Here is a 12186-nt window from a genome sequence, read left to right on the forward strand (position 1 = left end):
GGCCAGACTGCTTTACATTTCCACCTAACTGAATCCCTCCCTGCCATTTTATACCTTTCAGCAGATGATCCATGTAAACTATGAACAGCAAAGGTGAAATATTACAGCCTTCTCAAGCCCCTGTAAGTACCCTGAACCAAGAACTCATTCTGCCATCAATTCTCACTCCTACAGCGTCAACAAAATTTTCAATATATAAAGCTGTAATAATAGAAGAAAAACAAAAGAATACAAGAGCAGATAGAGGAAAGAAGTTACTGGGGCAGGAGTATGACGATGATGATGACCAAGGAGGCTGAAACATGTCCTAATTATGTAAGTTGCAATTTAAAAAAAATGTATATAAATGTAGTTGTATTAACTAGGACAATTATATTACCATTTTCTATTCATTGTAAACAGTCAATGCAGAATTAAAATGAAGTTTATCATATGGAATGAATTATGTGACACTAAGTTCATGAAATCAAACTCACTTTCTGAGGAAGAAGAAATGCCTATATTACAATCAGAAAATAGAAATGATTTTATTGCTCATCATTTGCCTAAATTAGTTCCAGATTTGTTGGATGAGAAAATAAATATACATTACCATATAATCACAAGTGGGGCATGATCTAAGTAACAGACATAAATCTTGACCTTTGTTGTTTGAAGGAAAAGATAAATTTGTGTTCCTCCATTCTAAAGTTACTAATCTCAGAACTATGTTATGACAACATGATCTGACAGTCCAAGAGAGAGAGAGAGAATAAGAGAAGAGATGTGTTAGTGGAAGAGAGGAAGACACCCACCTGGCAGAGAAGCCGAACTTGAGCTGGAGTGCTTGTCGTATTCATCCACGGCTGCAGAGCAACACAAGAGCAGACACACACACTTAATACAGGGACAATTGACTAGGGAGGCAGTGGCATATAGTTTGACGCCGATGTTCAGTGTTACGGAGGCAGTGACATATTTAGCACACACATTCGCACAGCACCAAAAACCCATCCCAACCCACATATGAATGAAAAGTTCTAACTGTTTTTCATGGTTTGACATTAAGTATTCTTTTTCCAGGGTCGGGTAAATAAAAATATACGCACACTCTAGGAATAACAGAAACTAATTTATACACCAAATTAATTCATAATAAAGCAAAGATTATTGCATCATGGTCCCCTGCTCTGAAGTGAAGACCCTAAATTACAAAGCACAGTTGAATTCCTTTAGCATAAATAAATATTTTATACAGGACAGATTGAAAGAAAGTAAAGACAGAACACATAATAGAAAGTGAAAATAGACCAGAACAGGAAACCAAGTGCTTAATTCACAATAATAAATGATCCCTTTTGATATTTTCACTCAGTCTTTAGCAATGTCTGGAGCTAGATCTAATACTTTTAGTGAATTATGTGCTGAGTGGGTTGAGAAAGGTTTTCTATTCCCCACATAAATGCACCCACAAGCTCTTCCTGTCTATGCTTCTTATCCAACATCAGCAGGACTGCAAATAAACAGAAAATTAGCTAGGTACTTACACTGGATGGACCAAATATGATGATTTCACTTCTGTCAAGTGATGCAGGGTTCTCCTTTAGAATGCTGTGTAGAGTATGTTATTTTGTGTGGCCCTCAAGTAACAACATTAGGTCCCAAATTTGGCATGCAGGCGATACATTTTACAGTCCTTCTAATAATGTGTTTGCAAAGTGCTCGACAAAACACCAAATTAACTTTAGTATCGATCAAACATTAGTTGCAAATTCAGTTTTTCTTTTTAAATACGTACATTCTACTCAGTACATTTCCTTGAACCATTAAGTGTACGATGCACAGAACACCTGATCACAACAACATACCGTTCACTTGCTCTACGAGTGTTTGTACATCAGCTTCCTTGCTTAAGATAGCAGTCCCTTCTGCTCAACAAGTATTACACTAGTGCCAGTTCCATCTAAAAATTGTGCTGTCCTGAGCAACATGCTCCTACAGATATTAGATTCTATATACATGCAGCGTGAATACAACCACTACACTACGACCTAAATATCACTTTTTACGAAAGGTTTGTAGGGATCTGAAAAATAAGAATCAATATAGGTAACTGTTACATAGTTTCTTTTTAAAATTGCTAGTCCCTGCAATAAACATTGATAGTAAGAGATTTAGAAAGTATTAGACCTTTGTTCAACCATCTGAGCACTTGAGTGAGAAACTTGTGGGTGCAGTGCTGCACTCAAGCCTTCTCTCTCACAGGTCCTCATGCAAGGGATTGGAGATAGAGGAAGGAAGAATATTAGTCAAGCAAAGTATTTACAGTAATACAATAGTAGTAGTAGTGACAGAGAAGTGCTGGTATGTTCACAAGTTTTACCATTGCGATAATTGGCATCCCTGCTGGTTGCTGTTGGAACTTGAAGGTATTCTCTAGGTGTTGGTGTTTGGGTCAAGGCTTTTTGAACCAAGCCTGTAAGGTTAGCCAACTGTCGCTCCATATTTTCCACTCGGATCCTGTAGTAAAAGCAATAATAACAACACATAAACATTAGACAATGAATAGATTCCACCTTATATATGACAGAGAGTAAAAAATGACTTCAGAAATTAAAAGAAAGGTGAAGAAGTTTCGGTTTTAACAAGAGCAGAAATTACAGTAGAAGTGAACTGCAGGAAAAGTCAGTCAAATATTGAAAAACTGCATAAAAGATCACAGTAAGAAAGACCAGTGGTCAAACTTAGTACCATGAAAATTATCACTAAACTTCAAGATACATACTGTAAATAAGTTAATTAATTAAACCTACTTTAGCAGAGTTCCAAAATGATAAGAAACAGAGTAGCTGGTCAAGGCTAAAATGCTTCCCATTTGACACAAACTATAGTCCTCATTCCAGAGGAATTAACCAGACAAAGCTAAAATCTCCATCCTGGCTGGGAATCCAACTCAGGTTCCCCTGAGCTGAAGGTTGATATGTTGACCATTCAGCTAAGGAGCTGGACTTAGGAAGATAACACGAATTTTTAAAATATAAACAGGAGACTGATTTGACAAATTTAGAGTATAAGAAAAGCACGTGAAAACTTGACTCCAGAAGAATGTATAAAATATCCCACAGCAGTTTGGAATTTGTTTCTAGTGTTGTTTGTTGTTGTGAGTGTTTACCATGTGACTATTAACTTCATAACATACAGTTTCACATGGATTTGTACCATAAGGATTTGGATTGTGATTTTGAAAATCTCACATACAGTACATCTGAAGAGTGGTTTTTCTGATGAGAAGCTAGTAGATTACATCACTGAACTATCGTGCACTATCAAATGAAATGGATCAATAACAGAAAATTAGAAATTCTGTGTTTTGTTTTATTTGCCTCATACACAGTTGATCCTTTCGGAATGTAATGCGACTGGATAAATTATGGATACTCACAACTCTTTGAACAAATGTCATATTACTTGAGATGCCTTCTTATTATCATAATCTACCACCATGGGTACTGGTATCATCAAACCTAACTTTTTCCATTAAACAACTTATCTTTTGTCTGTTAATACTAATCTAACAAATTTTCATTATTTACTCTTTACAAATAATGATTTTAATGAACCATTCCCAAAATTTAAATGTACCGTAAGCAAGATATGGAGAAGAGAATTGGTGCTGCCCATACAGCATTTGGATAACTATCACACCGGGTGTTCATAAATAAAGACCTGACCACGAAGACATGGTGTACCACGCTGTTGTTGCAAAACTGATGTACCTTGAATAAAGCATGAACATTTCCACCAACGAAAACTTCGATCCATCTGTAGGATCGAAAGGGAAGACTACGTCTCCAACAGTGCTGTACTTGAAAAAGCATATGCCAAGATCATAGAATCATCCATCACTGGTCATCAGCGTAGATGGATCGGCCATGTCCATACCAGATTTCCATGCCAAATCCTATATGGTGAACTTTGTTCCAGCACCAGACCTCGCGGCGACCCCATGAGGTGCTACAAGGACCAGCTTAAGCATACTATGAAGATAACAGGTCTCAATCCACAAACCTGAGACATGCTCGGTCAAGACTGTTTGATTTGGCACTGGACCATTCCTGATGCTGTCAATCTGTGTGAAGGAAAATGTCACAGATGTGAAGAGGCCAGGAAAGAAGCAAAAAAAAAAACTCTGTGCAGCACAACCACACTCTCCTCCAACAATTCTGTATAATCTGTGTGGATACTTATTCCATGCTAGAACTGGTCTGTTCAGCCATCAAAAGTACATCTGCAGACAGAAGTGAATTTATTGGAAGAAGTTAAATACTCCAAAACGAGTTAAGTAAGTCAACCAGAACCTCAAAGATGTTACCTTTATAGAACTTCTAGTGGGATGCAGGGGAATAATTCCTAGACTCTTTCGTGACTTCTGTGCCTGCTTTGGTATGAGTAAACAAACAGAGTAGTTTACAGCTTCGGTATATTGGCACCGAAGGGTTACCTTCAGACAAGGTGACCAGATGCCCTCCCTTACCCGGTTACATTTTAGCCTTCTGTCCAGTGTACAGGAGGAATTTTCAATCATTCCAAAATTTCCTCCATTTGTGATAATAGCAATTTCAACTGCCATATTTTGGCAACTTGGTTTCAAAGCGATCTTGTATTTAGAAATTTCATCATAACAGCATGCCAGCAAGTTCTGAAACTATATTCTAAGTCAACAAAGTGTTTTGAAGAAGATACGTTCATCAGAAAAATACAGTTAAGAACATAATGGCTGCACCCATTAACTCACCTGTTAACTGCATATAAATCATTGTTTTTTCAATTAAAGTGAATTATTATTTGTCCAACTTAAGATGAGTTTCCCTGGGCATGTTTCATAAATGAATATCGTCATCGTTGGCAGTTACTCGTTTCTGAGTTTAGAGATTTCCTGGCTAATAGCTCACTTCAATTCACAGCAGTTTGTGTTTAAACTTCTGGAGATGTAGAGGCCAATTCTTGTGTAAAACATATGTCCACACATCGCGCAGCGGAGGGACGGGGGAGATTTTAGCTGGCCGAAACCCGACAAAACATGACGGTTAATGCGGTAAATATTAAGTGAAGGATTTCCCTATATAACACTTCTTTGTTCAATTACTTTTTGGCAGTACTGAAACTTCAAGGATGTCAAACGTTTGCACAATTGACATTGCAACATATGCCATGGCTGAAAACTGGCTGAGGTAAATTGAAATCTGAACGTTCCAGTGCTTCCCCTTGAGCGTTATTGATCGTGATACAAAATGCCAAGCGAATTGGGAATTGAGGCCACTTAAAAGAAAATGGAAGTGTTTTATCTGATGGAGTTAAATCATATCGAGGAATTATAGCTCTTTGCCTATTTTGAATGTATAGTGCACTGATCAACCATTTGGAAGCAAAATAGTGGCTATCCTGTCCACATTACTAATATAACACAAAGCCCTAAATTGAAGCACTTTTGATTTAAGCTTCAGCATTTATATGTTTTTTTCAGTGTGCATGGGACCATCAATGAAAAATGCATTCTTGACATTTGTGTTGTTTTGTTGGGGCACGTCAAGGATTTCATTAATATAACTGAACGTTGCTCCTGGTTTGCTATGAGTACAATGTCGGTCTCATCATAATTGAAAATTTGACACATTAGCAGTTTGCTCATAGTAAAGGTACAATCCTTCGGGTTTCCATGACAGTAAATTATGACACGGAGGATCAGCTCACTTTCTTAATTACCAGAGTGGAAGAAGTTCACAGCCTTAGTGTTAAAATGACGATCTGGAGAAAAGGACTTTTATATTTCTCCGACATCACTTCAAGCTAGCAAATATATGGACAGCTACAAAGAAACAGCAACATTGCGCTGAATAGCTTATTCTCAACTGAGTGACTCTCTGGAGCCCAACACAGACTGGAACAGCTGGCCAGGAAGATGTCTGACTGCGCATGAGTGCTTGCCCACTTCCACCCCCTCTTGTATCACATCTCACCTCAGCGCTTCCGTGGCCTGGAAGTACTGGCGAGCACATTAGCCAATCAGAATGCTACATTTTTCTTTAATAATTTAAAAATATATTGCAAGAAATGTTTATGCTTCTAAAGAGACTCTGCAAATCTACAGACCAAGAGTTTGCGTCAGACAATGTCAATTGGTTCAGCTGTTCTCTCAAACACAATGTAAGAAAAATCAGCCTAGTGTTTTAAATGTATAGATGAAACAAAATCAATACATGAGTGCTTTTAACTTTTATTCTCTAATGTCCTACATTTTTCTCGAATGTCCTATATTATGGGGCACCATATCTTTTTTGTTTATGACATCTGGTCACCCTACCTTCAGATTTTGAGAAATCATTTGTAGGCCTAAACTTTGCATCAGTATAGTATACTATGTAAATCACATTATAAATATTTCTTTTGTAACCTAAAGTAATTTTATTAAGAATTTTTTTAATGGTATGCTTTGTATAATGACAAGCCATAAATTGGGAAGTAATGCTATTGAACTACAAAAAAAGTAAGAGATAATAAAGAGTGTTTATCTCCTTAACACACAAAAATATCAAGCAACATGCAGAGAAGTTGATAATGGAAACTTCCAAATTAGAATTCATTATAAAATTTCCTGTAAATGTGGTTAGACACTGATCACATTTTACCCACATGCTGCATTTTAATATGAAATAATGTCAAAATCCACAGTAATTATACAAGCATTCCCTTAAAATACAAAAGAAAAATCAGACCATATATCAGAGATATATGTATCATTAACAAAATAGCACAATTCATTGCCACCATAAAATGACAAAGCCACATTTAAAACAGTGCTGATGATTCACAATACAATAGTAAACCACAAAATCTAAATATAGATTCTGAAAACTGATTATAATAATTATTAATTTTTGCTGATACAGACAGTATTTGTTTACTACTGTTTACAGACCTATGAGTAAAATATCACACTGAAAAGAGTTTCAGTAATTATTTACTTAATATTCAGTAACACTTTCTAACACTGGGGTTAATTTTTGGAAATTTATTCATGTTAATATAAGTACATTTAATCGGAACTTTCCAAACAATATCATTCAAGAAACCACTAAATTTGATTTAATTATTTGTCTGTTTGGTTGGTTTTTTGTTTTTTCTTTCTGCATTTTAATTGAAAATGCAATCCCAAAGAGCAAAGCTCATAGGAGGAGTGACACAGAAGAGGTGGGTTTGCATAAATGGTCTTCAAATAATTAATACTTATAGGTCCAACTGACAATGTATCACCCTTGGGTAAAAGACTGACTGTGATGATCATCACCAATGCCCACATTAGCTAAAGAGACAAGGTGGGGGGGTATTTTACCTACAGAATAAATTTAAAACTTCTAAAATTATTTCTTCAAGATTTCTGTTCTTCTTCCAATTCCTATGAAAGAGGATGGTTTACTTAACATTTTGGGAGAAGGATCATATAAAAATCTTAATTGCAACCCATACTATTGATTTAAGAAAGTGGAACTGCCAAATATGCCTGGGTCCTTTTCACCACACCACCTATTAAGCATGTGATCTATTTAGGCATACTCTTCTTTAAAGGTAATTGGTCCTAAAATGATTAACTAGGGAAATGTTGTACAAATATGCACTTCAGAGAATGCGGTCATTAATTCAAAATACTATCATAGCATTTTCTAATGAAATTTCAGTGCTAGGGAAAGTGTTACCAACTTTTACTAATAGAACCCGTACACAGTAAAAAATAATAAGTATGAAAAACTGAAAGAAGTGACACATTTAAAAGCTCTCCTCCCTCTAAAGAAAAGCAGAGGCTAGAACTAGAGAACTGTGTAAGTGCAATGAAATTCATACGCAGCACAGAGGTAGAATACATGCAGGATTAAATATTGACAAGAATTTTGCTGTGAATAAGTGTAACACAAACAAATTTCACTCTTACAACTCTGCAGTTGTTGTCTTCATAGTTCCTACAAATCTTCTAACCAACCAAATTAATAAGCTTTAAAATAACAAAAGTTCTTAAGAAAACTGAGAAACTAGTATTTTGTATTTTATGTTTAAAAATGAAATTTAAGCCAGAAAAAGTATGTTTAATATACATGACCACATGAAGCATAACATTTAAAATCTAGATCAGATATAGATTTCACTAAATATACTGACAAGTAATAACTAATATACAAAATAATAAAAGAGCACTACAGTCTAAACCACTACAGAGCCAGCAGATAGGCTTATTTAAAAAGCACAAATCATTAAGGAAACATAACAGATGCCTTAAATTCACTACACACGTTAATGAGGAGACCATCAACACACACTGAAAATGTACGCTCAACAAGAATTAATGAAGGATTGTGAGCGTACCGGGTGGCATCATACGGTACAACAGCGGGCGCTGGGAACTGGCTGCGAGGTTGGGGTGCCACAGGCCGCCCAGTTGGCAACTTCACGCCATAAAGGCTGTACGACTCGTCCATCAGTTCGGTGTCGCTGCACAGATACACAAGGCAGGTGGCGTTAGCTGCCGTGCAGGTGCAAGTTAGTGACATGCAAACGTCGGAAAACCAGCCTTGCCTTGTGGCAAACGTGAGTGTGGAGGTGAAGTTGTGAAGGAATGAACAAAGGGATGACGAAGAGTAAACAGGGACAAGGTCCCACAAGCTAAGCTATTTATTATAAGAAATGACAAGAATTAACAACACCTTCTCAAAACTACAAGCATCTATGCTGAAAGTAAATTCATCATTAGTTATCTACCACACAAATTGCACAAATTATTGCAAATAAAGATGTTTCTAGAAACTAAATTAAAAAATAATAAATATTTTGCACATGTACCATACTCTTTTCTCTCTACTTAAATCAAACTTGTATACCATACTACAGGGTATTTTGGGCTTCATTTCTTAATTTATGGACGGTATCTTAAAATCTAGCAGCAAATTTTACCAGTTAAGATCTCAACATAAACATACCAGTTCGACAACATGTAATACATTCATTTTACACACATATTAATTCAACTCATGTCCAGAGAGCTCTGAAACTACATCTCATGAAATACTACCTCCAAATAGTGCAAGATTTAGGCCTAGGCAATCTTGGCATTTGACTAGAGTGGCAGTTTCCAGGGAATGGCTTTCTTCCTAATTTTTAATTTTTAAATTTAAAGTGAAATCTGTTTTTAGTTTACTTTACACTCTGCTGAAGTAAGAAATAATAATATCAACTATGTCAATATTACTTCAAATGCTTAGTAATGATCCACGTGAGTGTGGAGGTGAAGTTGTGAAGGAATGGACAAAAGGATGACGAAGAGTAAACAAGGACAAGGTCCCACAAGCTAAGCTATTTATTACAAGAAATGACAAGAATTAACTACATCTTCTCAAAACTCAAAATTTTATTTCAATAACGAATAAATCCGAATAAGTTCTAAACCATTTGCACTAAAATTGTTATGCCAATAGGTAAATGTCATTCCTTAGTTTAGCAGGAGTACAATTTATATTGATCTTTTTGATACAGTTTTATATTTTAGAAAACATGGATACTATTTATAAAAGGTAGCTTTACTCAAAAAAGGAATTTTTCAACAATACTCCTCCTAGGCCATGCAAGCCTCTCAGTATGTTCTGACATCACTGATACCCCCATTTCTATAAACAGTAATGTTAATTACAGGTTCAGAAAAAGGGGAATCATGGAGTATTCCTTTAATCTCATGAAAAGTGCCATTTGAGTCTGAATAGGATTAGTGTGGCTGTGAAGGAAGAAGGATAGTGAAATCTCAAAATTATTTGATTGCTGGCACTGTGCACATTACATCAGTAGCAAATTTGATATTATGGTCTATAGAAGTGTATGGAAATAAGTAAAGACATACATGAATTGTCAGAATCCCAGAATGTAAACACCATTGGCGATTCGTGCATGAAGGGCTTTTGGGTGCCACCCCACCGCCTTTTCAAAAACACTTAACGTTATTTCACTCTGCAATTTATTACATAAAGAGATGGACAAATGTAGTGAAGTTGAACTTATAGTGGTGTGCTGTTCAGTTATACAATGTTATCTTTATTATTTCGGCTGTAAACATTTTGCTTTTCTATTTTCAAGAAAACAGAAAACAGAAACGGCTTTCAGACCGCGGCTGCTGTCCAGCATGCTTGATGTTTTCTCTTTAGTCGTGAGGCTTTCGGACTGTGGGAGCAGAGCCCTGAGCATGTCCCACAGTTTGGAAGTGTGCGAGATGTGGGAGGAGCCTCGAAGAACGATGTGGGCTGTCACGGGAAGGAAGAGTGCAGGCGGGTGTATGGTCTGCAACGTTAGTATGGTCTGTCTGGCAGAGCCCTCAGTAGGTTCCTAGAGTTTAGCAAGGGTGCAGGGCGCGGAATGCAGAAGGAGTCTGGAAGGATGATACCGGCTTGTCAGGCGATGAAAGGGCACAGGCGGATGTAAGTGCTGAACGGCGGAGCCCTCAGTATATTGCCAACCACTTTACAATGTACCTAGGCTTTTCCCCGTTATGTCTTATATTAACTGATGTTAGAGATTAATTCCAAAACATTTTACAAAACAATGAATTCCATTATAGTGACTATTTAAACAATTCAGTCCAAAAAAAAAAAAAAAAAAAGCTAAAATAAACTTTCAAAATGTAACCATAACGTGACGGCACTATTTGTAGTGGGATCAAATTGTAATTGTTAAATATGTTGTCATGCTTTGAAATTTGAGCAAGGAGAGAGAATTTTGGGAGTGCACTGTTTATTTGTTTTCATGAATGTTGTTATTATCACATGTGATTGTGATCAGTGAAACAGTGCAGTTCCATAATAGTCAGAATTGCATTAGCTGTTAGCCTATTAATGTGTGTGCATAAATGCCATTGCAGTGTAGTTAATTCATTAATTACAGTATTGTTGTAATGCAAGCAGATTTCTATTCAGCTAGTGCCATCATATTATTATTATTATTATTATTATTATTATTATTATTATTATTATTATTATTATTATTATTCATCTAAAAAGCATCGTGGTGCTGGTCAGTGAAACTCAACCGATTGGGGAGGGGAAAGAGATGGCGGCACAGCCCTGCCAGAGTAAAATGTCACGAACCGCCACTGGTAGACACTATGTGCGCACAAGGATGCAAAGCACTGTTTCCATATTGGTGTAAGTTGACTCTTGTCTGAACTGAGAGGTAGACAATGACACAAGTAATACATGTATGGCTTAATGCAGAGTGTACTGTTAGCACAGTGGGGAGGCGTCATCATCTTTGACGAGACATGCATTTCAACTGGTTGGCATGGGGGTCTGTCAAAGTGTATCACGAGCCTGGTACCAGATACGATCCATCAATGATTGCGATACCTTAGCATGCCCTGCTGAGGCTGAATTACTCAGGATGGCACTGATATCTTGGAACGCATCCACAACCGGTTAAGCATTCATAAATATATTGATATTTTAGAGATTGTACTGCTTCCTTTTGTCCTACAATGTTATCCCCAAGAATTTGTTTTCCAGTAGGACAGCCATGTGACACAAAAGCCAGAGTCATTCTGACATGGTTTCAGAGGAGGATCAAGATCATGATTGCAGATGGCATCTTAAGTCACTGTACCTGACTGTCATACAGAAGATATGGGTGATGTTAAAGGAGCCTCAATATCTACACAGACAACTTACTAAGTAATGCAGACCAGATGTGGAATCAAGTTCTCAGGGTTTGGGAAGATTTTGTTCATGATGAGGACTATTTCTGCAACATGATGAACTCTATGCCATTGAAAATCCAAAGAACTTGGGAAGCTCAGGGCATGCAGACAAAGTATTAGGTCTACATGCTTGTTTCTTATGCTTTATGTTTTATTCCCCTTTATTTTATGTATGGATGACAGTTTCATCTTCCAAATATTGTTACTTTGTGCCACGGATAGGTAAGCCCTACAAGGTTGTTGGGCAAAATACTTATACACTTCTTTTATATGTTGTAGTAAGGACAGTCATAATATAGCAACCACATCACCTGTAAAAGGTCCAAAATTATTAGATGAGGAAGCAAGGTTTGAACTCACACCCTTCCAAATGAAAGTTTCATGCTCCAGGTGCCTGAGTTATGGAGACATGCTGGGCAAAGATGAGCATA

General features: G+C 36.7%; 1 protein-coding gene across 12 annotated transcripts in view; it reads right to left on the minus strand.

Annotated features, from left to right (window-relative positions):
- Window positions 1-12186, minus strand: part of LOC136876182 (coiled-coil domain-containing protein AGAP005037) — a 1087707-nt gene that overhangs the window by 147783 nt on the left and 927738 nt on the right. For 8 of the 12 annotated variants that reach the window (XM_067149908.2, XM_067149917.2, XM_067149910.2 and 5 more), the window contains 3 exons: window positions 8392-8517; window positions 2363-2499; window positions 795-845 (listed from right to left, as the gene is read on the minus strand). In XM_067149908.2, coding sequence (XP_067006009.2) covers window positions 795-845; window positions 2363-2499; window positions 8392-8517 — 314 coding nt within the window. The remainder of the gene's footprint in view (window positions 1-794; window positions 846-2362; window positions 2500-8391; window positions 8518-12186) is intronic. The other 4 variants (XM_067149912.2, XM_067149909.2, XM_067149918.2 and 1 more) reach the window with 2 other exon arrangements.

The sequence above is a fragment of the Anabrus simplex genome, chromosome 6 (genome assembly GCF_040414725.1).
Source record: "Anabrus simplex isolate iqAnaSimp1 chromosome 6, ASM4041472v1, whole genome shotgun sequence".
Lineage (NCBI taxonomy): Eukaryota > Metazoa > Arthropoda > Insecta > Orthoptera > Tettigoniidae > Anabrus > Anabrus simplex.